Source organism: Nematolebias whitei, chromosome 16, assembly GCF_014905685.2.
Source record: "Nematolebias whitei isolate Nwh7 chromosome 16, NemWhi1, whole genome shotgun sequence".
Lineage (NCBI taxonomy): Eukaryota > Metazoa > Chordata > Actinopteri > Cyprinodontiformes > Rivulidae > Nematolebias > Nematolebias whitei.
Window position 1 is genome coordinate 18,801,437 of NC_056513.1, and position 23,942 is coordinate 18,825,378.

Consider the following 23,942-nt stretch of genomic DNA (forward strand, 5'->3'; position numbering starts at 1 on the left):
ATAAATACAGTGAACTAGAATAAATACATTGAACTAGAATAAATACATTGAACTAGAATAAATACATTGAATTAGAATAAATACAGTAAACTAGAATAAATACATTGAACTAGAATAAATACATTGAACTAGAATAAATACATTGAATTAGAATAAATACAGTGAACTAGAATAAATACATTGAACTAGAATAAATACAGTGAACTAGAATAAATACAGTGAACTTGAGTGTGTCTGTTGTGAAGTCAACCTACTGGACCTGAGACGAACAAAAAGGGTTACACACAGATATTTTAAAGACGAATATAAATGTTGCTAGGCCTGTTGCATTAAACAAACAAATCAATTAATCACATGATAAATGAAAATTATCCTCATTTTCATTTATTGGCTTAATCGTTTCTTTGTCTCTCTTTTGTACTGAAGACACTGGATGACAAAACACTCAACTCCGGTGTTTTTCACTGACCCCGCCCTTTCTCTTTTCACTTTAAAATCCACTTTAACAATCCCCCCCCCCCCCAAAAAAAAAGATCGCGTTTTTGGATCATTAAAAACAGTTAAGCTGAGAAGCTAAGCTACGAGCTAAGCTAAAAGGCTGACATCAAAAAGAAAAAAAAAAAAACTCCGTCTTGTCGAAGCTCCAAAATTCACGGTTGAAACCCGTGCCTTCATGTAACAAGTTGGTTTTCCTCTGCAAAAAGAAGGAAAGAACTTGTTTACAGATTTTTTTTTTTTAATTAAAAGCTTTGTGTGAAAAATGCTATGCTAAAGAGCTCAAACCACACAGAGCATCGGACATTTTGAGAACCAAAGAGAGACAGCCCATGTCACGTCAAGGGGCCTCCCTCCCATTTTTCTTAAAGAGGCACGCTGCTGCTCCCTCACTATCCTTCTGTTCAAACAGTCTTATACTGCCATCTGGTCAAAAACAGGTACTGCATGCAAAACAAATCAACCAACATTTTTTCTTAAATTTGACAATAATTACTAATTATTATATAATATTATATAATTTCTGAAGCATTTAATTGCCCAGCAAAATTTGTTATCGTGCCAGGCCTAAATGTCCCAACTGCAGAAACAAAAGCAAACGAAGGGGAACTGAAATGTGCCAACAACAAATACGCCAGGACCCAACAGTGTTCAGTCAGGTCACCTGCACAGATGCTTTTTTTCTGTCGAGACATTTTGCCCTTCATCCAAAGGGCGAAACGTGTATCAAAAAAATTTAAATAAAACAGAAACCATCTCGATGACCTGACTGAGCATTGTTGGGTTTTATTACCTGGATTATTGAGCATGAACCTCAATACCCTGCCAGGATCTGTTGTAGCTCTTGGTAAAAGGAGACGGTGAAGCCAGCACCACATCCAGGTGGATTTCAAAGAGCTTTAGCAAAGCTCTGCTTTAGGCAGATGGAGTTGAAGCAGCTCCGTGTCAGGGTTTTTAAGACTACAGAACTATTTGTGAAAAGTCATAGATAAAATAAAATCAAAATATAAAGAGAAAACTACTAAAAGTATTTAAGCCGTTTTTATTTCTGTCAAGTTCCGCCCAGAGAGCATCCACATCTCAAATGTCAGCTCATGTATCAACTCTATATAAAAAAAAAAAACTCTTTATGGGATGGCAACATGAGCACAGTGTGGAATCTCACATTCTGATACAGCAATGATCATAAGAATAAGATAAGAATACTTCTGACCAAATGAATTATCTTTATTTACATTTTTAACTAAACTCTTATCTGTATGGTAGTGATCAGATTCAATAGAGGAAAAAAAAAAGGCAGTCATAAGATTTAGAGGTGAAAGTATCAAAGACAAATGCTTACATTATACTCAGCAGCTTCAAGAGCTTTAACGTGTTTCTTCTTTGTGTTGCCTCTTAAGATCGAGGCGTTCGAGGTCCACACCCATTTAATTCACAGCTTAGAGTGTTGGCATCAGTTATTTTAAGCGAGCATTTCAAATACACATAGACCTAATGAGAAACACTTTCAACTGCTTTGAGCTCTTGAATGTTTAAAACAAAATTTGCCACATGTGCATTAAAAAAAAAAAAAAAATGGCTACAAGTTTTAATTCAAATGGGACAAATCATGAAACAATCCTGAGCAGGTACCCGACATCAGGTGGGGCCCACTCAAATCAGAAGAGAGCGCAGTTTAAATTGGAAATGACTGTTTGTGTGCTCTTCAAGTTATAAACAACCCGACACGGTAGCTCCTTCTGCTCAGACCTTTTCTCCACCTTTGGCACTTTAAACACCTCATAGGGAGGAATTAGGGCTTCTCTCTCCGACTCGCCGAACTTGGAGTACAAGGAGACGTCTGCTCCAAAACACGTGTAAACCTCAAAGCAGGTTTTGTCGCCATATCTGTCAGGACGAGGATACCGCCCCATGGAGCTGGAGGTGAAGGAGCCAAAGCGAATCTGCTTGTTGAGAACGTCTTGGCCGAAGTAGCCGTCGACTCTTCTGAAGCTCGTGAGACACCTTTCTGTTTGGAGTTTGAGAGCGTTCAGCTTTTTAAGGGCACTCGTGAGGAAAAAGTGCAGTGCGCGATATTTAAATGTCTTGTAACTTAATTTTTGTGATCGAACTGCAGCATTGAATTCTGGATAGATCTGTGGACTGTCGAGTGTATATACATAAACGGCCATGATTTCTTCTCTAGTCAAGGTCCTGGAGGGTTTCTTCCCGGGTTTAGGCCTCCATCTCCTGTTGTAGTATTTCTCCGCTTCAGTCCAGGCCTGTGAAAAGTTCCTGTTCTCATTTTTCTCATTGAGCAGAAACTCAGTCTTTACTTTGTTCTCCATCTTGTCCTCACAGCCTACGTACGCATCATCAACACAGTCCAGAGCCATGTCCAACGGAGCAACGATCTGCCGAAAGTTAAAACGGAATACATGAGATTGTCTTGAAGAACGTCGTTTATCATATCAAAAAGGTTTGTGGTACCTTTGAAGCATCGATGAAGCCTTCAAACGTCACAAGTAACGCTGTCCAAACTACTAGTTTTGCCATTTTCTACCTTAAACCTGCTGACGAAAACAGTCGGACCACTTTATTTTTCAAAAACATAAGGCTCGACTCCACGCATCCTGAAAATGTAACAATACCACATACTCAAGTTTGTGCAAGCAGCAAACTTAAATTCCTCAAACTTCTCATCCCCTATTTCCTCAGTCAAGTTTAACATCCAAGTTTAAAGCTAATAATTATAATTCAATGGATGTTTTATATCTTTAAAAATAAAAATGAATGCATTTCATGTACTTACTCCAGTGCAGGAAACAAGTCACTCAGCTGGTTTGTTAGCAGCTGCAGGTCATTCTAATCAGGGATCCTTGTGAACACTCCGTTGTCTCTGTTTATTGGGGTGACGAAGCAGCTCGAAGGGATTTTTGGAATATTTTAATTAAATCAGTGATTTTTTTAAATTTTATTAAGCACTGTAAGAATGTCACAAATAATGCATATTGCATTTGAATTGGAAACAAATCCACAGATTCTGCACAATTCAAGCAGACTTTAATAAGACTATTCTGTTCTTTATGATTGAAAAGAATGAAATGTCAAAAAAAAAAAAGGGGAATTAAAAAATGGTGCTCTTCTGGATAATCAAGTTAAATTTTATGTTTAGTTTAACATATCTGAGGATGTCTTTAAATCCACATCAAACTAATTCATTTAATTAAAAATTCTGAGAGCGTGTGACGATGTTAGACTCTAAGCAGTCTGTCTTCAAATAAATAACGTTATTAACTTGCTTTTTATGTATATGAGTGTTTCTATTAACTTATTTTTTTATATAATGTTTCTGTTCAGTGTCCTGAGATGACTTCTGTTGCGACTTGGCGCTATATAAATAAACTGAATTAAATCCCACTGCTCCGTTACACTCTGGACAACATGCAAGGGATTTTGAAGAACCGTATAACACCGACACGTGACGAGTCACAAACCGCACCTTCGTCTTTGTCAATTATTAATCCTTTATGCAGGAAAAAAAATAAAGTCGTAAAATTCACGTGTGCAGCTTTTAGACGGTTTAACACACACCTTCTGTTTTTCCTGAAGGCCTTTCAAAAGACCAAACAAAAGGTTATTTTCTCACTGTAAACTCCACAGAAAGTGATCATTCAAAGACCAAATACAAAACAATATGTAAATAAATAAAATTTAGCAAACAGTCAAATGATTTATTTGAGAGAATCCTTCAGATTTTGTAGTAAAATATTCACTCGTTTACATCGTAGGGGACAGCCTTGAAAGGCAGCCACCTTTTATTATCCACCTGACAAGGGTTTCTTAACTTTATATCTTACTCTTCCTTCAACTTTAATGCAGCCCGAACTGCAATGGTTACCCCCACAAATGTTATATCAAAACCACCGGCTCGGCACCGTGATGTGTGCTATTACTTATAATGGCGTTTTGAGTTACCATGGTGATGTAATTTGCAAACAAAGACACCATTTTTCTAAATCAAATCTTCTGATAAAAGTCTAAAATTTACTTCTCGATTTACTTCTTGGTCTGTTGCCTTCATATACGTGTCACTCTGTGAGTGCAGCTACAACGTGCGCTCTCATAATTACTTGTAGTAATTATATCCTCAGTGTGGACCGAACTAGGCACTTGTCTCTTACTCTGCTCATGTAACTTGGAACACCTTGCAAAAACATCTGAAGCTCTCGACCTTGACCTCTCTAAGGGGTTTTAAACAACTAGTTCATGGCAAAACCCAACGCAGACATGTTCCTGTTTTTAGTATTTTACATCGCTTTATAACGTAGCTGTTTTTGTTTCATTTTTATATCATTACTATGCTTTTTATATGATTGTCTATTGTTGTCTGTACCTCATATGTGTTCGCTAAAAACAGATCTCTCTTGTAAATGAGTCATCATAACTCAATGAGACTAACCTGTATAAATAAAGCTTGAATTGAATTGAATAAAATGGCCGCCACACAGAAATCCCCATCAATGTTTCTCCATAAACTTTCTGGTTCTGTCTGAAAAAGGCAGAAATTGGACAAAACAGCTGAATAGTAGCTAAAACTAGCAGAAAGAAGTTTGAATTACCAGAAGGAAGTGGATAGAGCATGATTTTACCGAGTTAGGTTGAAAAAAGTTGGATTGATTTAAAAAGAAAATTGGAATTAGCCGAAAAAACTGAAATTAACATAAAACAGCTAAATAGTAGCTGAAATAGTAGAAATATCTGAATCTTCCAAAAATTAGCTGAAAGGAGTATAACAAGCTGAAATTAGCAGAAATAAGTTAGAAGAAATACAAAATTGTTGAAGTAAGATGAATAAAGCTGGAAAAAAGTGCAAAACGGCTGAAAAAAAACAGCTAAAATTTGCTGAAAGTAGCTGAATTTTTTTAAATAAAATTGCAAAAGGAAGCTGAAAGAAGCTGAATTAGTTCAAAAATATCAAGGGAGTAGTAAAAGATTGTAAACGGATACAAAGATATGAAGGTTGTAGCCTTGTTCTTTGGCTCGCAAAGTCTAAAGAAAAAAAAAGACCTGTAGAGATATAGCCAATTTGGGACCAGAAAGTCGCAGGTTCAACTCCCTGCCATGCCCACATCTCGTGGTGTCCTTGAGCACGACACCTGATCCCTAATTGCTCCCTGTGTGCTTATTAAGCTCCATCTGGGCGTATCTCACATGTGATGGGTTAAATGCAGAGAACTAATTTCGTCACAATGACGGCAACGCATGACGTTTTCCTTTAAAAGTGCTTTAGATGTTGCACAATACAAAATTTAGGAAACATTTTTAAAGCCAATTTAACGTCCCTTAATACCACACCATCAGAAAACTGTATGGGTTAACCCAGTAACAGTGCAACAGTTATCACCAGCAGCAAACCCCCCAGCACAGCTGCCACATAACACTTCTGGTTACGTTTTACAAGAATAAAGGAAATGATCACCAACAGTAGCACGCATGTTGACATCACAACAACGTTGCCTCCATGCAAGGGTGTCAAACTCGGATAGAAAAACGTTTTTAGGCTTTGAAACAGTTTGCAGTTCTGGTCCGTCCTCGGTGTTTTGGTGCTGTGTAGCTTGTAGACCACGCTGCACCACGGTTCATTTGTCAGGACGTCCGTCACTTTAAAAACCTCGTAGGTAGGGATGAGCATCTGTTCCTTTCGGCTCGTGCTGGAGTAGTACGTGATGTCGGCACCAAAGCACGTGTAGATCTCAAAACAGGAGACGTCGCTGCTGAACTGTAACGACCGCTTGCTTGACACGGCCCAAGTCAGAGCTCCAAAACGTACGTATGTGTTGTTGATGTTCCGCTCAAAGCGTTCCCACGTCGTGTGGTACGTGGTTCTGCACGACGTCCGGTTGTTCAGAACTTGGATGGCGTCCGTCAAATAGAAGTAGAAATAGTGAAACCTAAACATGTCCGTGCTGTATTTGTGTTTCCCCGTTTTTAATGCTGTGTTGAAAGTTTGCCGGATGCTTCCAAAACGGGTGAACGTGTACACGGCTTTGGAATGATCGTCTGTCAGGAGCTTGTGCACGGGCTTCTTGGCAATTCTTTCAACTAAACTCCAGGCGACGCCGAATTGCTTATTGACGTGCCACTCAAACACGCCAAGCAGTTCGATCATAGGGACGCTTTCAGACCGACAGCCGTCGTACATGTCGTCAATGGACTCTGTAGCCAGACCCAGAGGCAGGACGTCCGTATCCAGGTCCTGCAGTGACAGATTGAGAAAATCAAGAACTGTAAAACCACGAACAAGCCTGTGAAAATAAGCAGATGTAAACATTTTATTCAAATGACTACATCGTTTTTCTGACCAGAGGTGGTTGTTGTTATTGGGTTTATTTGGGACATGGAACCAGATCTCACCTCTGCAGGTCTATGAAACCACCAGAGTCTCAGAAACGGGTTACTGTACAACAGGAGCGCCACCGCCACCAACAACAGAACCGCCCAGTTTCTCTGGATTCTGACAGACTGGAACCTAAGTGCCATGTCTGAATGAAGAATTATCACAGAATGAACCAGACTTTGAACGTTATCATATATTATGCACAGCTTACTCGGCTAAATAAGTGATCAGCAGTAAATCTTGAAGGAGTAACACAAGCCGTCTTCTCAGCTTTCAAACTTTTTTTTTTTTAGCAACAAAGTGAAACAAAATTTGGACTTACCTTTCTTCTGCGTGCAGCATGTTATTACCTTCAGAGAGGTGAAGAGCACAGACGGTGTTCGTTCGTTCTGCCTAACCGGAAGTACAGGTACAACTGCCCAGGTTACATTTCCTTAGATGTCTGCTCCGAGTTCTTATCTCGTGTGGTGTTTGCTCCGTTTTTCATCTTGGATGAGCAGCAGCAGAACTGGTTCACTTGAATGTGTTGCTGTTGTTTGTATGTTTGCAATTTACTGTACAGTTTTCTCCTGCTATGTGGTCACATATTCTACTTTTGAATAAAACCATTGCTTTACTTTATGTTTCACTGTTTGCACTGCCAGAGGGAGGTTCCACCTGTTGGACAACTGGATAATCCTGTTTGGTAACAAACAGTAAAAAAAACAGTTAGCTCATTCACTAACCCTGCGGGGCCAATAAAGTTCTATCTTATCTTATTCAGGCACAAGCATAGCAACAGAATATGTTTTAAACTCCCTTTAAATGAGCGCTCCAGATGTTGTAAGATATTTAAACATACATTTAAATGATACTTTACCAAAGTATTTGTTGTTTAACAAATGCAACATTCTCTCCTGCAACTGCACGTACAAAAAAAAACATGTCAAACATGTCATCTTGTCTTTTGCTGACTGAAAACAAGTTTTTGACTTGTAACTAATAATAATAAAAATAAGAAATTAAATGGATTATGATACAAAGCAGAAACCTTTAGAAGTCAAGGACTATTTCTGATGGACCAGTGAATGAAATTATTATGGGGTGCCATTTGTAAAGTTACACAGTCAAAAATTGACAGCAATATTTTGGTTTATTTAGACTTTCATTAAAACAGTTTTTTTTTTTTTCCAAAGTCATAGTTTCACCATGTTATTCATATATTTATTAAGTCATAGTTCCAAACTAAATATTTAATTTACAAGCTAAATATTTAGTTTACAAACTAAATACTTAACTTGCAAGTTAAATATTTAGTTAGCAAATTAAATATTCATTTTGGAAATTAAATTTTTAGTTTGGAAAATAAATATTTAGGTCCAAGCTCAGTATTTAGAACTTTACAAACTAAATGTTTTTGTCCAAGCTAAATGTTTAATTTACAAACTAAACATTTAAATTGAAAGTTAAATATTTAGTTAGCAAATTAAATATTCATTTTGGAAATTAAATTTTTAGTTTGGAAAATAAATATTTAGGTCCGAGCTCACAATTTAGTTAGCAAATTAAATATTTATTTTGGAAATTAAATGTTTAGCTTGAAAAATAAATATTTAAGTCATAGCTAAATATTAGTAAATTAAATATTTAGTTTAGGAATTAAATGTTTAGCTTAGAAATTAAATGTTTTGTTTTGAAAATAAATATTTAGCTTGGAAATTAAAAGTTTATTTTACACCTAAACATTTAGTTCACTAATCAAATATTTAATTTGCAAGTTAAATATTTAGTTTGCAAATTAAACATATATCTTGGACATGAAACATTTAGTTTGCAAAATAAATACTTAGTGCAGACCTAAATATTTAGCTTGCAAGTTAAGTATTTAATTTGAAAATTAATATTTAGTTTGGAACTATGACATTTATAAATGCATATATGAAAATATAACTTTGAATTAAAGAAAGCTTTTTTTTTATGAAAGGCTAAATAAACCAAAATATTGCTGTTAATTTTTGACTGTGTAACTTTACAAACGGCATCCCATAAATTAGTCAGTTATTGTGACTGGTGCAACATCTTCTACATGCCATTTTTAATTAGCTTTTCTCCTCCGTGTATTTGTAGTTTCAAAATTAAACAGGCAAAAGGTAGAGGCTGAAAATGTTCTTGCTTTTAAATTCTGGTATTACATGGAATTCAGCGCACATTCCCCTAACATGCTTAATTTTAGAATTGTATTGATTTATAGACACAGAAACCTGAATCTTCTTGAACACGCTTACCAACCTTATTGTCAGGAGTCAGGCTTCGCTCTTAAATCCAGAACAAGCACTTTTGAAACAAATTTCACACAAAAATCTAATCACTTTGATCACAGCTTTTGAGTTACATAGTTTGTACCTTTTCCAGATGGAATATGACACAACCCTGGAAGAAGTCCAGTAAATATGTTAGAAAACATGTCTCAATACATTCTTTGTTATTTTGGAGAGCATCTTCAAATGTGTAATTATTTAAAAGTCACTGAGGTGGGAGAGGCGCTTGAGAGGTATGTCTCACTTTATGTTAAACAGACTTTAATCAATATTAAACTCAAAAGAATTTAACTGTAACAAGAAAAAGTAGTTCTCAAAGCCTTTTTATATTATTTTTTATCAAAACAAAGACATGGATTGACAAAAGGAGTTTAATTATTGCTCTTTTAATATGTAGTGCCATCTGCTGGAAGCTATGTAAAAACACATCCTTTTCCTACTTTTTTCCAGAGATCTGACCTGTGACATGTTCACAGTTGCCATGTGACTGAGGAGGATGAAAGGAAAAAAATGGGATACTTGCAGGGCTAGTTTTGTTCAAGTCTGGATTGAATCAGAGCAAAACCTGACAAGACCAACACACAGTTACATGGAGAACCACCACGTGTTAGCTTTACATGTGTTGACAGATATGATGTAAATGTGTCAATCAGAACAGAGTCTGCAGAAAGAGCTTCAAAACAAAAGGACGCGTTCAAGCGTTTCTGCCTTTATTCCATGCCGAGTCAAGCTGTTCAGATTTTAAAACACATGATACGTCTGAAAAGCAATTACAGAGCAGAAACTGCTTTACAACGCAAACTCTTGCAAACAGGTTCGATTCAGCACTTTAATTTTAGGGCGTGATGAGTGGGATTTTACTGGAAATGTTCCGTGCTTTGAGATACACTCATGTTTTGAAGCTAATGTAATTCCATACTCTAATCTTTTAACAGAAAGGTCAACTGCTGATTCCTTCCTGTGATGGTTTTATTGTCACTAGAAACATGTAAAGCCCCTTTTCCATAGACAGACAGAGAGCAAAAAAGGCAGGAGAACAGGGAGAGGGAAGAGGAAGCGTGCGCCTCGCTCCAGAGCCAGTGAGAAAAAAAAAAAGTTGTTTTATACAAGTTCGTTTGGTGACGTGTCTCATCTGTGCTGCTGACTATCTCATGCTGCTGTATTCATTCATACCCATCTACTGTGCTCACCACACTCATGTTTAATATACCATATTATTTTACATTATTAGTGTTTAGCGTATATCTTAGTGTATCCAGTGATCCATATAGGCCTACTCTTTCTTTTTATACGTGATGTTTTAGCTATTTTTGGGTGTAACTGGGTCATTGAATGCACAGTTTAATTTCAGCTCATGTACCACATGCGATGCGCATGACAATAAAGACATTTGAACTTGTTTCTAAAAGTTGTATGCAATGGTCTCTGTATTATTAATAGAAATGGTGAATTTGCTGCTAAAACAAAAATAAATGTTTGGAGAGAGGCGTGCTTACCTTTGTGCTGCATCATTCCTTATCACACATTTTAGTCCAGGCATGGGCAAACCCCGGCCCGCGGGCCGTATACTGCCTGTTGGTAATTTTAATTGGCCCGCCGAAATTGTCCAAAATTTGGACAATTAAAAAATATATATATATTTTTTTATACTTTATTTTCAGGGGTGCTGAGGTAAAATTTAAGCACCCCCAAAAAAGATTTTAAAATTGCCACTGGTTCAAATTATATTTAAAAAAACTGAATTTAATAGGGGGGGAAATTGTGTTGTTTTACCTGTAGTTCCAGCATTTCCCCACTAGAGGCGCACTACAGACACTGGCGTGTATTATGGACCGGCCCTTCGCTCCAATTTTAGAACTCAATGTGGCCCGCGAGTTCAAAAGTTTGCCCACCCCTGTTTTAGTCAGGTTATGACTACAAATACTGATTATTACAAATTTGTAAAAGGAATTAGCATCCTTTTTTTTTTTTCCCCATCAACAGGGTATCTCCACTAAAACGTAAATAGTCACAGATTTTGTGTCTATGGAGCCACACTATTGTATCTTGTGCCAAATGAGGTTCTTAACTCACGTGTCTGGACACAGCTGTGGCTGAGTGGTTAGAGCAGTCGTCCTAATGGGAGAGTTGGGGGTTCGATTCCACCAGCAGTCACATGCTGAAGTGTCCCTGGGCAAGACACTGAACCTCTCATTGCCTCTGATGTGTGTCCCATCAGTGTATGAATGTGATCTGCACCGGTTATTCTTTGCATAGATACAGTAGAGTGCTGTATGAATGGATAAATGAGGGCACAGATTGTTGTGTAAAGCGCTTTGAGTATCTTGATAAGATAGAAAGGAGCTATAGAAGTACAGTCCATTTAAATCACATGGGAAAAGGCATTGCACAGATTGTAGTCTACATCTTTCCAGTATACACACCTCTGAATCATTGATATCACCCTGTACAGGATGGAAAACTGCCTCCCTTGCAAAAGAGATCACCGATCTCAGTGAACTTTGCCTGGCTAAATAAAGGTCAATCAATAAATAAAAATATGTAAGGCTCACGTATAATGACTAATGTTGCACTTTTGTACTATTAAATGTGCTGGCTTGTACTTTTTTCCAGAATGAAAACCCAGATAATTTTTTTAAATCATCTTTGGAATGAGAAACCCAGCATCCATTTTTCTACAGATTTAAATAGCAAATGGACTGCAGTGCCTTTCTATCTAATCAAGATACTCAAAGCTCTTTACACTAGAATATGTGTCATTTACCCATTCATACAGCACTCTACTAGATCTCTACAAAGCTAATTGAACAAATCATTCTAAAGAGAATAATCAGTGCTTCATCACATTCACACACTGATGGGACACACATCCGAGGCAATGAGGGGTTCAGTGTCTTGCCCAGGGACACTTCAACATGCGACTGCTGCTGGAATTGAACCAACTCTCCCAATGGAGGACGACTGCTCTAACCACTCCGCCACAGCTGCCCAAATTTAATGAAAAATGTAAATTTGTCTGAACACGTCTGGATAATTGCAGCTCTTTTTGTCAAGTGCTAATTTACGTTTCTTCCAGTACGAGTTCAGGTTACGTTTGTGGATGATGTGGATTATATTTGATGGCAACATTCCTCTAAAGACTATGTTGAGTAGGTCTAGACTAAAAACAAAAGCATTTCTAAACAGATATATGAGTTTGGCACAAAGTGTAGAGCAGGGCTATTCAACTGGTGGCCCACGGGCCACTTCTGGCCCGCGAGTGACATCAGTCCAGCCAATCAATGAGATCACAAAAAAAGAAATAAACTCCCATCTTTTCTAGAAATGGGAGTTTGAAGCTAAATCGCCATCTTTCCCCCTATAATTCCACCTTTTATTTGTGATATTTAAGTACATGTTTTTAATTGTAGAATATGTTCTTGCATCAGGTTTGTGGTCCTCCATCTTTGACTGTAATTTTAAGCTTTTCATACAAACAATTTATTTGAAACCTAAAATATGACAAAATGTTTTCCTGAGAATATATGAATTGTTCATGCTAAACAAAATGAACAACACCACCACAATAGCTAACAAAGTTTATTTATCTGTTTAAGAAAAAGTTAAACAATAATTACAACAAATAAGTAAATGAATCTCAAAGGGCAGTAAAAAATATTACAAGTACAATATAATGATCATATCCTAAAGTGGAAGAACGAAGAAGAACTTCCAGCAGCTAAACAAGAACATCATATCTGGGGGGCTGTATCACAAAGAAGAATTTACTTGAATCATCGCAGAGAACATGGAAGATCATCATCTGAGATTTAAATCAGATCCATCAGAAAATAATTTAAAAACTATAGTCTGTGAGACGGGTCTCAGATCCCAGAACATTGACCTTTGCTTAAGTCCAACTGGATCAGGAGCAGGAGGAGAAGAGTGAAATGCAATACAGCAATCACAAAATCAAAGAACAGCAAGTTCACAACGCAAGAGAAAACGCTAATCACCTCTTTAATTAACATGGAAAGTTAACATCAAAGCAGCCACATCACTAAACCGCAAAGCATCGAATAGCTTTACAACTTAGAAAAATCTTTTTGCCCCGCAGCCGTCAACGGAAACAACCGGAGAGCAAAAAAGTGCACTACAACAATGCATGTTCACACTTAAATGAAAAGTATAAACTTGAATGAATTAAGTATGCTCAAAAACAACTTCATCAATAAAAACACAATAAGCCTGCTTCCAGATTAAACTGGAGCTTTAATCCATGTTTGTGAAAACGATGACCTCATCGCACACACACATCCATGTCTGTTTTTAATATTTGAGCACATTCATGACACGTCAGTTCTGAAACTTGGAACAGGCTCAATGTGAGAAATCTACAATTATCAACAGCAGTATTTACAATAGCCATTGTGTTACTCTTTTAAACAGAGCAAATATTTAATGTTTCATATAGATGCTGCAATATTTCCAATAGCCCATGATGGATCAAACATGTCCCTGGATCTCTGTATTCCTGACAAGACAGTCAGTACCAGATTAGTAAGTATAATCTATACTTAATAGAAGTATACAGAGAATCGTTGACCGGAATTTAGCTTTTGTTTTTAAATCTGGAATGACAAAAGCTACTGTTCTGTTTCATAATTTATAAATATAATTGAGAAACTGCACAAAATGTTGACAATATGGCCACAAACTGAAGACCTGTTTGAGCTTCACTATTTAAATTGACTATGCTGTAACAGAAGATTGTGGTCCAACAAATTCAACAACATAGTCATGCATCACATTCCTTCGTTGTCATTTAAGGTGGAAAAAACTGGAAAGTGCAAAATGCATTAGCGCTGCGACATTAGCAAGTCTAAAAACACGGGGGAGAACGAAAGCGATACTTCCCAAAGCATAAGCATGCTCATTAATGACAAGTTAGGTCTGATTACCGTAATTTCTGGACTATAAGGCTCAACTCCAGTGCTCTTCACTGCTTCTGTTAATTCAGTAAAGAGGATAAAGGAAAATTTTAAGGAGTCTAGTCCAACTAGTGAAATTTAAGGAGTGATTATTTATTTGTACACCTTAGTCCATCTGTTTCTAGTGGGTGGCAGACCAGTTTCCTGTTGCACAATAGATGGTCAAATACATTGTTTCTGTGGCTCTGTTTGTCACACAGAGATGAAGTAGTGGCAGAGCAGCCGACTCCAAACTCAAAGGTCCTGGGATCAAACCCCAGTCATTCCGACATTCACCTGGGAGTAGAGGGGTTAGCCATTGTATGGGAATATGCAATGATGCCATTAAGCACTTAATATTTTTATTATTATTATCTGAAGTGAAAAAAATAATAATTTTGATGTAGAAAAGACGTTTATATTGACCGTCCAGTGGACGTCTAAAAATTGACATCATCTGGCGTCACAGTCTGCACCGGCGACGGACCAACATTAGACGGGCAAAAAAGACGATTAGACGTTTTCTTGCTCAGTGGGAAGGACCCTCCCTCCCATTTTTCTTAAAGAGACACACTGCTCAACTATCCATCCTTTGGTTCAAACAGTCTTATACTGCCATCAGGTGGTCAAAAAAGGTACTACACCCCAAAAAATAATTTATTCTAAAATTTGTCTATTAATTATTGTTAAATTTTAAACAATATTATTGTTTATTGCAATAATTTCTGAGACAATTAATCATCCAGCAAAATTTGTTATCGTGACAGGCCTAATGAATTGTGCATTTAAAGTAACACTCTAAAGAGCTCGGTGGGAGGCTTGGATGACTGGTGGCGAGAAATTGTTTAGCAAAACTGGCCACATGTGCAAAGCAACATTTGTTCAAGTCTGCCAGTGGTTCCTGACAGCGGAGCAGTGTAACAAAATCCTCTATCACCGACAGGTTTCGAAAGGCTGCTGTGTGTTGAAAAGAGCAACACAAGCTCAGTGCACAGGAGGAAGATGAAGAGCAGTGACTTCCTTGTAGGCTACTGTATTTATTTATTTGTTTTAACAAGCCGTGTTACAGGCACTGTTCAGAAAAAAAAAATTACTGTACGTACAGTTTTGCGTATGTTACAGGTACATATTTAATTAAAAGTTAAAAAAAAAAAAATCTGTGTAAACATCTCATGTTTACAACGTGGACACCCGCAGCTTATAGACAAGTGTGGCCTATATATGTATTTTTTTAGTGGGCGCAGCTCATATTCTGGTGCGCTCAATAGTCCAGAAATTACAGTAATTAGAAAAACCCTCAGGTATGTAAGAGTCACAAATAGACTAAAAGACAAGAAAAATAAACTTGTCTTTGAACTGAAAGCGATTACCAACTTAAGGTTTTTGTGGAAACGATGCAAAAACAAAAGAACGAGGAGCTCTAGCTGCAAAGCAGTGACACCAACCACAAGTCTCGCGAGGCGTGTTTTTACTCACACGTTTTGCTAATCGAGACAATCAAGTCTATAAGACTTCCTCACTGAACAAATACTGTCACTGCCACTACGAGGAGACAGAGGTGAACTCACTATTGATATAATTAGGTTGTATTATGCTAATCTATGAGGGATGTTGGTCATTTTCAATGGGATTTTTGTGATGGACAAAAAAAAAAAAGAAATTAAATTTTGAATTCTGGTTCCTGAACGATTAAAGCGGTTTTGGTTTTATATATGAAGGTAATGATAAGCCTGTAGCATGCAGAGGCACTGAGTTTAAAGAGTTTATAGGCCTGCTGTAAAAATTCTCTGGGCATGCTTATATTTCACTCAAAATCTGCATTTTCTGTTCAACAAAATTAGTTCAAAACTTCCAAAGGAAGCTTTTTTTTTTTTTTTTTTCATTTAGTTGCATTACTAAATATACTGCACCAATCCTTTATCCATACACAGTATATCGTAATTTCTTCATATCTTTTGTATACATGTGAACATTCCATGCAGCATACAAAACCTTCGCTTTGAATAACGTTGTATAGAAAGCAAATGGAGATTTTCCACGACAGAACACTGCTCGTTTTTATTTTACCATTCCACTTCCAGGGTTTTAACAACGCCCAGTAATGCAAGTCAAAACCATACGGTGGCGTTCTGCAGGGAATGTTTCCATTACAATACTGTTTGCAGCTCTCATAAAAGCACTGGCCTTGCATTACCAACCAGTATCGGCAAAGGAAAAGTACTTTAGCAATTGCTTTGCACCTAATGAAGCACATACTCAAGTCAGCTTGACACATGTGCCCTTGTCTTCATATCCACCATTGACTTTTGAATACTTCCATCGTGCACAAGGATCAGTTTGCGGCTAAAAACTCCTCCTGAACAGCCATGTTCCGACACGACATGAAAGCGATTTCTGTCAATTTCATTAAAGTGTTCATATCACACAAGATGTCCAGCATTAGTTTCAGGTAACATTTTACTTTAACTTCATGCACTTTTGTTCTTCTGAACTTCTTGGGATAGAATAATCAGCAACTGGTTTGACTAAATTACAGCTTTGTACCTTATTAAAACAGCAAATGCAGATATAACAGCTTAATTCTAAGTATTTGTGAAGTGTAAACATTCCCAGGTTTAAGTAGACTGTTATTTAGTAGTTACTATATTAAAACATCAGTCAAGGTATAAAATGCAAGTTTGTGGCAATAGGCAGGGAAAGGAACACCATCCCTGCATTTGGAGTTGGGGAGACCTGAGGTGTAATTTTGCAATGATTGTACAGATCTTGCATCTCTTATATAACTATATAGTTTGTAACAAAAATAATGAGGACAATGTGATACACAGGACGGTTAAATAGCTAAAGCAACAGTTTGATGGATTTACCATGAAAGTACTTGGCTGTCCGTCCAACGAGTTTTTTTGTCTATTATCTCTACTGCGCTACTCTGGTTTAAGTCTTCAAACTGATTTCTAATATATTTCAATTATCTTACAGTCTAGAAATGGATCTTAATAATTCATTTGCACATATTATGTATATTCAATCTCCAATGGCTCAGTGGAGTCAAGGCAACTACATTAAAACATGTTAAGTCATGGCCAGCTCATTTGATTAAAAAAAAAAAAAAAGGAAAACAATGAAAATGATTTATTTACATAAAGGACGTCCACTCGACAAAAATAATCTTTGCTTTCAATACACAGTTTGTGTGTTTGTAAGAAACAGTGTGACATTTGGCTGATTAGACGCTCATCAGGGTGGCTGAGGCTACAGCTGCCCAGACGGCGTCAATGACACAAATGACTTCTAGAAGAATCGGTGTGTTTAGAATTATGGCATTTCACTGAATATGGCTAAGGAGCTTGAAGGTCAGGGCACTGGTGCTTGGAGGCAAGGTTGGTCTCATAGGGCTCATAGGACAGTGGGTAAGAGGGGTAAATCAGGGGTGGAGGGAAGACGTTCCACTGTTCTACTGCTCGCCCATTTCGGCGAGGTCAGAGTTGGAAGGCGGCGTGGACGACTCAAGGTGGTTAGACATGGCTAACTGGTCCGAGAAAGAGCTCTGGGGAGATGGACTCTGTGCTGGGTCAGGAAGGGTCAGGGTTTCAGGAGCGGACTTTTTGCGAGGTCGATCCTTGGGAACAGAGAGAGACTCGGGAGCATCAGTGCACATGGGCGTTGATGGGGCGCTGGCAGGGCCAGTGAGAGCACAGGGGGACAGGGGCATCCCACTTATGGAGATGGACGGGGGGATTACCCCAATCTTCTGGTTGGTGGCCTCCTGGATGGTGCGCTCAAACTCTCTCACTTCATCCATTGTCATGTCTGGAAAGGAAAGAGTTCAAAACATACGAGAGTCAGCGAGACCGGTGTTTCCCACTTTAAAAGCGTGATCATGTTTATTTTAATGTTTCTGCAATAAACTGTATAGCTTTACAAAAAAAAAAAAATAACCTAACATTAACACTGCAAGTATTTAGAAAATAAGGTTAAAATTTAAATACAACCACCCCCATACATTTTAACCCAGTTTATGATTTTCTTTAAGACTAGTAGAAAAAAAAAAAAACTTGTAAGAAAGGTTGACACACGCACCTGATTCACTGTGATTTATTAACTGAAGGTGTTTCAGAGTGTTTGTTTATAAGTTGTTGTTTTTTTTCTTTTTTAATCTTGTTTACTTTTTTAGTTCTGTATCTTCTGCTTCTTTTGGCTTTTCCCTCCTCAGGGGTTGTTACAGCGAGTCATCCTCCTCCATCTCACTCTGTCCTCACTCCAACTACCTCCATGTCCTCTCTAACTGCATCCATATATCTCCTCTATATCTTTTTCCTGGCAGCTGCATTTCTAACATCCTTCTACCAGTATACCCACAGTTCCACCTCTGGACATGTCCAAACCATCTCAGTCTGGCCTCTCTAACTTTATCTCCCAGTTGCTCAACCTGTGCTGTACCTCTGATGATATCATTCCTAATCTTATCCATCCTCGTCACTCCTAAGGAGAACCTCAACATCTTCAATTCTGCCACTTCCACTTCTGTCTTTTTGTCCATGTCTCTGTCTCCAGACCATACAACATAGCTGGTCTCACCACTGTCTCGTAAACTTTTCCTTTGACCTTTGTTACCACCCTTTTGTCACAAATCACTCCTGAAACTTTTCTCCATCCTGCCTGGACTCTCTTTTTCATCTCTTTACCACATTCCCCATTTTCCTGGACAGAAGACCCCAAGTACTTGAAGACCTTTGTGACCTCTGCTCCTTGTAGCCTCACTGTTCCACCGGCCTCCCTCTCATTCACACACATGTACTCTGTCTTACTACGGCTGACTTTCATTCCTCTCTTTTAAATTTGTGTATTCTTACAAAAGCATCATTTGTAGTAAACACTGAGAACAGGAATACACTTAAAAGCTTTTTAAAAAAAAAGTAACACCCTCCAAAATAATCACGTTTTTCCCCCAAATAATTAATTTCTGTACATTCAAAATGTATATTTTCCAAGCCTCTTTGCATAAGTAAATAAAAGTAGCTATAAGAAATAAAATGTTTAAAATGGTACATACTGTATATGGTATTTAGTCCTTAGGATTTATAGTTTAAAAGTTTCTATTCTTAAAAACTGCAGAAATGTACTGTATATAGTCGGGACAGGGCAGGATGAAACAAAGACCATAGATTCAAACACTGACAACAAGTCATATGTTTAATAAGCCACCATTTTTACGTCTGTGATGCTTTTATGTTATTTCTGCACCAAACACTTTGATGTAAACCTTTGGTTTTATCTTCATTCAGGATTTAACAGTCTGACTCCGTTTAAGGCCGAACGAGTGGATATACGATAACTTATAACAGCAAACAACTAAAAATAATGAGAGAACAAAGCAAAACAACATGAATGAAGCAAACAAGGAAAATGGCGCGTACACTTGCTGTGTCATGGATCTCTATGTCATCCAGTGCAGATGGGTTTGTTGTGGAATGCTCTTGCTGCTCATGGCAAACTTTAATGTTGGTTTTCTCATGCATTTTTCTCTCGTAACCCCGCACGTCATCCAAAGTCATATCTGCAAGAAGTGGGTAAGGGTGCAACGAGGGTCAACATGTTGTTACTCATCCACAAGGGTGTTCCATTTATGAGTCAGATAAGGGAAAGGTAGGTAAGCGTTGTTAAGGATAAAGATTCAGGAGGTTAAAGCGAGCTTCCCAGGGCCCCAAAGAGAATGCGGGAAAGAGCAAGACCACACAAGGAGGGAAGTTTGAAATGGCCAAGGAAGATTTCAGCTCAAGGTTAAGCAAGAGGAGGCTGAATCATTGAAAGCACAAAGGAGGAACCTACAAATCCACTTAATCCACAAGCAGAAACCGTTCCATGTAGGAAAGAAACATCCAGGTTAGAGGAAGGAGGGAGTGTTAGTGAGTATGGAGAGGTGTGAAACATGCTTCATGTCAAAGATAAAAGGATTACGTTCTATGTGTCCTACAGCTATGGAAACAGCTGAAAGAGCTGAAAGTACGGTCAGCAAATTATTTGATTTACCATAAACACTTGTTTACGATTCAATTCAAACAAATTAATAAATTCATTTTGTTTTTTGCAAAACATGAAGGAATGCTGCCTTGTTTTTTTTTTTTTTGGTTTTGTTTTTTTAATTACCTAAGCAAACTGATTATGTGCAAGCATTAACAGAGTTTGTTCCAAGTTAGGGTTCATGCCGTAGGAAAAGAAGCAGGATTGGCGGTGACAGAGCTAAATGCAGGTGGGATGATTACTCGTGCATAAATTATAACAAAGACTGCTGTGATACAAACAATCCAAAGAGTGAAAAGTATTAACATTTGAAAAAGGCAGTAAGCTGTAGCACGATTACTACCGTATTTTCCGGACTATACGTCAACACATTTTCCTTGTTTGGCAAATCCTGCGACTTATGTATGTTTTTTTTTCCTCTTCTTGAGGCAGTTTTTGACTGATGCGACTTGTACTCCGAAGCGACTTACAGTCCGGAAAATACGGTAGTGAAGGATTTGTAAAATACTATGCATGTAGACATACCGATCCACTCATCAACCCAAGCAAAAGCCTGTCTGTGTCCCAGCAGCAGCACATCTCGAACTACCTGAAAGCACAAGACAGATGGCCCAACATTTTCTTTAAACCTCATTTTTACTGAGCACAATATTTATACGCAATTTAAGGTAGCAAAGAAAAGCACAAGGAGGAATGTGGGGAGTGTTTCGTCGGGACATAAAAGCGTTCTGGACGATGACAGAGAGAACAACAGTCACAAGCTGTTTACCATGAAGTCAATCTGACCAAACAAATGAGCTTTTCTGGTTCCTGCAAACATTTCTGTCAAACAATATACTGTACACGTTCAAAATGGAAACAGACATAAGCAGACATTTCGTTTTGTTTTATTTTTTCACCCGTTGTACGTTTTAAAACACAGCAACTTTAACATCAGCAGCACACGACTTTCTCATTCAGAGATTTTCAACAGAGTGGGGAAAACATGGACCGTTCTGAAAAACAGCCTAAACAGTAGTCCCTCACTTTTCGTGGGAGTTATGTTCCAGACACCCCCGCAATAGGTGAAAATCCGCGAAGTAGGGACGTTATATTTATTTTAGTATTTATATGTCTTTTAAAGCTTTATAAACCCTTCCCACACTCTTGCAATGTTCTTAACAATGAACTCTCTCAAACATATGTGTCAAACTCAAGGACCGGGGACCAAATGTGGCCCTCATTGACATCTTATCTGGCATTCAAGATGTTATTTTAAATGTAAAATACTTTAATCACTTGATTTTTTTTCAGTAATCTTTGATTATGATGTCAAAAGTGCAACAGAGAACGTCGAATGAGACCCATAAGATTATTTTTGAGGAACCTGCAACCAAGAAAAAATGTTTGGTATCTAACTTGAGTTAATGTAGATTCTGAAACCGGCCCTTAGTTTGAAAAAGGTTTTAATTGTGGCCCCCTTTTGTAAGTGGGTTGGACACCCTTGCTCTAACCGCTCTATAAGAGCACAGCGTGTCATGATCTCTGCTCTCTGCCACGCCCACTTCTCTGCAATCACACTCATGCTAATCACCTGTGTCACTCCCAATCTCCCTCATGCTATTTACACCTGTCTTCCATGCAGGTGCATGGAAGAGAGGTGTAAATAAACAATTTAAATTTAAATAATAGTTTAAATAAACAATCCATGCCGCTCATGCGGTTTATTTAAAATAATGAAGCGGGACCCGCTCGAGCTTTTAGTCCCCCTCGGCGAACATTGAGCGGGCCAGGCCACCGGGAAATGTCCTGGTGCTCCCGATAGCCATTCTGTCCCCGAATCTCCCTCCTGCTGCACCGACCTGCGTGCTGCGCTTTATTTTTTTTATTTTTTTTGTGCACTGCACTTCTTAAGCACTCCCCAGTCTCTGCCTCCCTGCCAGATTGTCTGATCGCCTCGTGTCTGAAGTATTCAGTGTTCTTGTTCCTGCTCTCGTTCCTGACCCACTTCATGACCACGGATTCCTCGACCTTTGCCTCGTCCAAGATGGATACTTCTGTCCATCAGATATCTGAACCTCGACTTCTGCTCTACCTTCAGACCACTGATTCCAGCTAAACCCCACGGATATGTTTAGCTTTTCCTGCCTCTGTGTGACCCACACCTGTATTTTTGACCATAAACTCAGACCCCGGACTCTACGAGATGAGCTCCCTGAACCGAGCTCCACATTCTGAAGAGTGTTTGTCAGACCTTCCAGGCTACGCTTACATATCACATGATCCATCCAAACCTCCTTTCCCTCTGACGTCATCGTAGCTTTGGCTTCTCCGCCTGTGGTCGAGTTCTACAGAGTGACAGGTAACTTTATCCTCCTGATAAAACTTTAAACAAATACTTTTGTTCACTCCTGCGTGTGGATGAATTTCCGGTTGCCCTAGTTATTCATTACACAGTGAAACGGTCTCTTTCTTTCGCTCTTTATGTCCAAAGAATTTGAGTAGAAAGAAGAATACATATCATAGATCAGCACATCGACGTACACTGATAAAAAACTCATTTAGGTTCAGATGTAATGAAAAGATCCAACACGAACTCTCACCTTGTGTACAAACTGCTCTACTCGGGTCTGAAGACCCCACACCTCAAACTTGACTGTGACCAGTTTGTATGAGCACATGATGGGGTCCTGTGTGTCCCTCCAGCCTTCCTGCAGCATGCCCCTTGACGTCTTCTCAGACTTGAAATACCGCAGGTCCTGTCATTGTAAAGAAACACCTAAATTAAGTCATATTTCTACCAGCCAGGTTCATGGAAAATCCCAATCTAGGCCCATTAAAGTTAACAAAATTGTTTTTATTGATTATTATCTCGCTGAACTATGATAAAAAGGCTTTTCAAATGATGTGACAAACTGGAGTGGTATTTGAAGAAGCACAAGCAGGAAAAAAACAACTAAAATTGAACGTCACACTATTTTACATTAGGAAAGAGAAACTGTTGTTTACACCAGCCTCATATTTATACCTAGAGGTCATAAGCATCTACGCCCACACACACTCACCTCTGACTCTTTATAGTAGCGCTCAGGGATTTCATCGTAGACGATGTCAACAAAGCACACCTCCCTCTCTTGGTCCTTCAGTTCGGTTTCAAAGATCTGTAAAGAGCATAGATATGTTTTCAAATATTCACTGAATATTCTTCATCCCAGTTAAACCACTACATAGGAGCCGTAATGTTAGACTGAATTATCCCAAAGCTGTTCTTTCAGACATGCGTCCTTACAGCCAGTAGAGGTCCCTCTAAACTCACATCTAAAGTATTGTCAGCTGATAATGCGAAAAGTAGAAGTCTTCTGCTTTGCTGTCGTTTTGTGCGTTTTTATTTGTTACCCCACAATGTCCTTTATACTGATGACTATATGGACTATATTGAACTGATTTACAATGTATGCAGTAGAATTAAAGCATTAAATATTTAGCTACTTCTAAGTTCATCATGACTTGAAGAGTGACAGAATTAGTGATGAAAGCAAAAGGTAAATAGAACAAAATCAATATTTGCCTCGTCTCTTTTTCTGCTAAATGAGAAACCAGTGAATACATAAGACTAAAAACTTAAGTCAAGCCAGTTAAGAAAAAGCATACTTTGGGACAAAAAAAAACAAAAAACTAATGGTAATTTGTAGAAAAAAACAGCATAAATTGCCTATATTGTCTCAAAATCTAATTCATATTTTGCTGTGCTCAAACACTGACCTTGATCAGATCAAGCTGGTTTTTCACTGACTGATATAGCTACAGAAACAGACTAGAAAA

At 38.1% G+C, this 23,942-nt stretch overlaps 3 protein-coding genes across 4 annotated transcripts in view; all 3 read right to left on the minus strand.

Moving 5' to 3' along the window:
* Window positions 1-2,153: 2,153 nt before the first annotated feature.
* On the minus strand, window positions 2,154-3,328 carry LOC119422920 (NAD(P)(+)--arginine ADP-ribosyltransferase 1-like). Its single transcript, XM_037690332.1, has 3 exons — window positions 3,287-3,328; window positions 2,965-3,107; window positions 2,154-2,888 (listed from the first exon to the last, which is right to left on the minus strand). The coding sequence occupies exons 2-3, from the start codon at window positions 3,028-3,030 to the stop codon at window positions 2,154-2,156; spliced, it is 801 nt and encodes a 266-aa protein (XP_037546260.1). The 5' UTR covers window positions 3,031-3,107; window positions 3,287-3,328.
* Window positions 3,329-5,851: 2,523 nt separating this feature from the next.
* LOC119422921 (T-cell ecto-ADP-ribosyltransferase 2-like) lies at window positions 5,852-7,256 on the minus strand. 2 transcript variants are annotated; one of them, XM_037690333.1, is made up of 2 exons: window positions 6,892-7,017; window positions 5,852-6,733 (listed from the first exon to the last, which is right to left on the minus strand). In XM_037690333.1, exons 1-2 carry the CDS (start codon window positions 7,015-7,017, stop codon window positions 5,852-5,854), a joined length of 1,008 nt encoding a protein of 335 aa, XP_037546261.1. The 2 variants fall into 2 exon arrangements, 1 of the variants encoding a protein (XP_037546261.1); XR_005187433.1 differs by lacking the exon at window positions 6,892-7,017 and adding an exon at window positions 7,197-7,256 and having other exon boundaries at window positions 6,706-6,733.
* Window positions 7,257-17,874: 10,618 nt separating this feature from the next.
* Window positions 17,875-23,942, minus strand: part of LOC119422390 (cytoplasmic phosphatidylinositol transfer protein 1) — a 113,861-nt gene continuing 107,793 nt past the window's right edge. Inside the window, exons 6-10 of the mRNA XM_037689754.1 lie at window positions 23,186-23,281; window positions 22,724-22,879; window positions 20,667-20,730; window positions 19,538-19,677; window positions 17,875-17,930 (exon numbers count right to left, since the gene is read on the minus strand). Coding sequence (XP_037545682.1) covers window positions 17,925-17,930; window positions 19,538-19,677; window positions 20,667-20,730; window positions 22,724-22,879; window positions 23,186-23,281 — 462 coding nt within the window. The 3' untranslated portion in view covers window positions 17,875-17,924. The remainder of the gene's footprint in view (window positions 17,931-19,537; window positions 19,678-20,666; window positions 20,731-22,723; window positions 22,880-23,185; window positions 23,282-23,942) is intronic.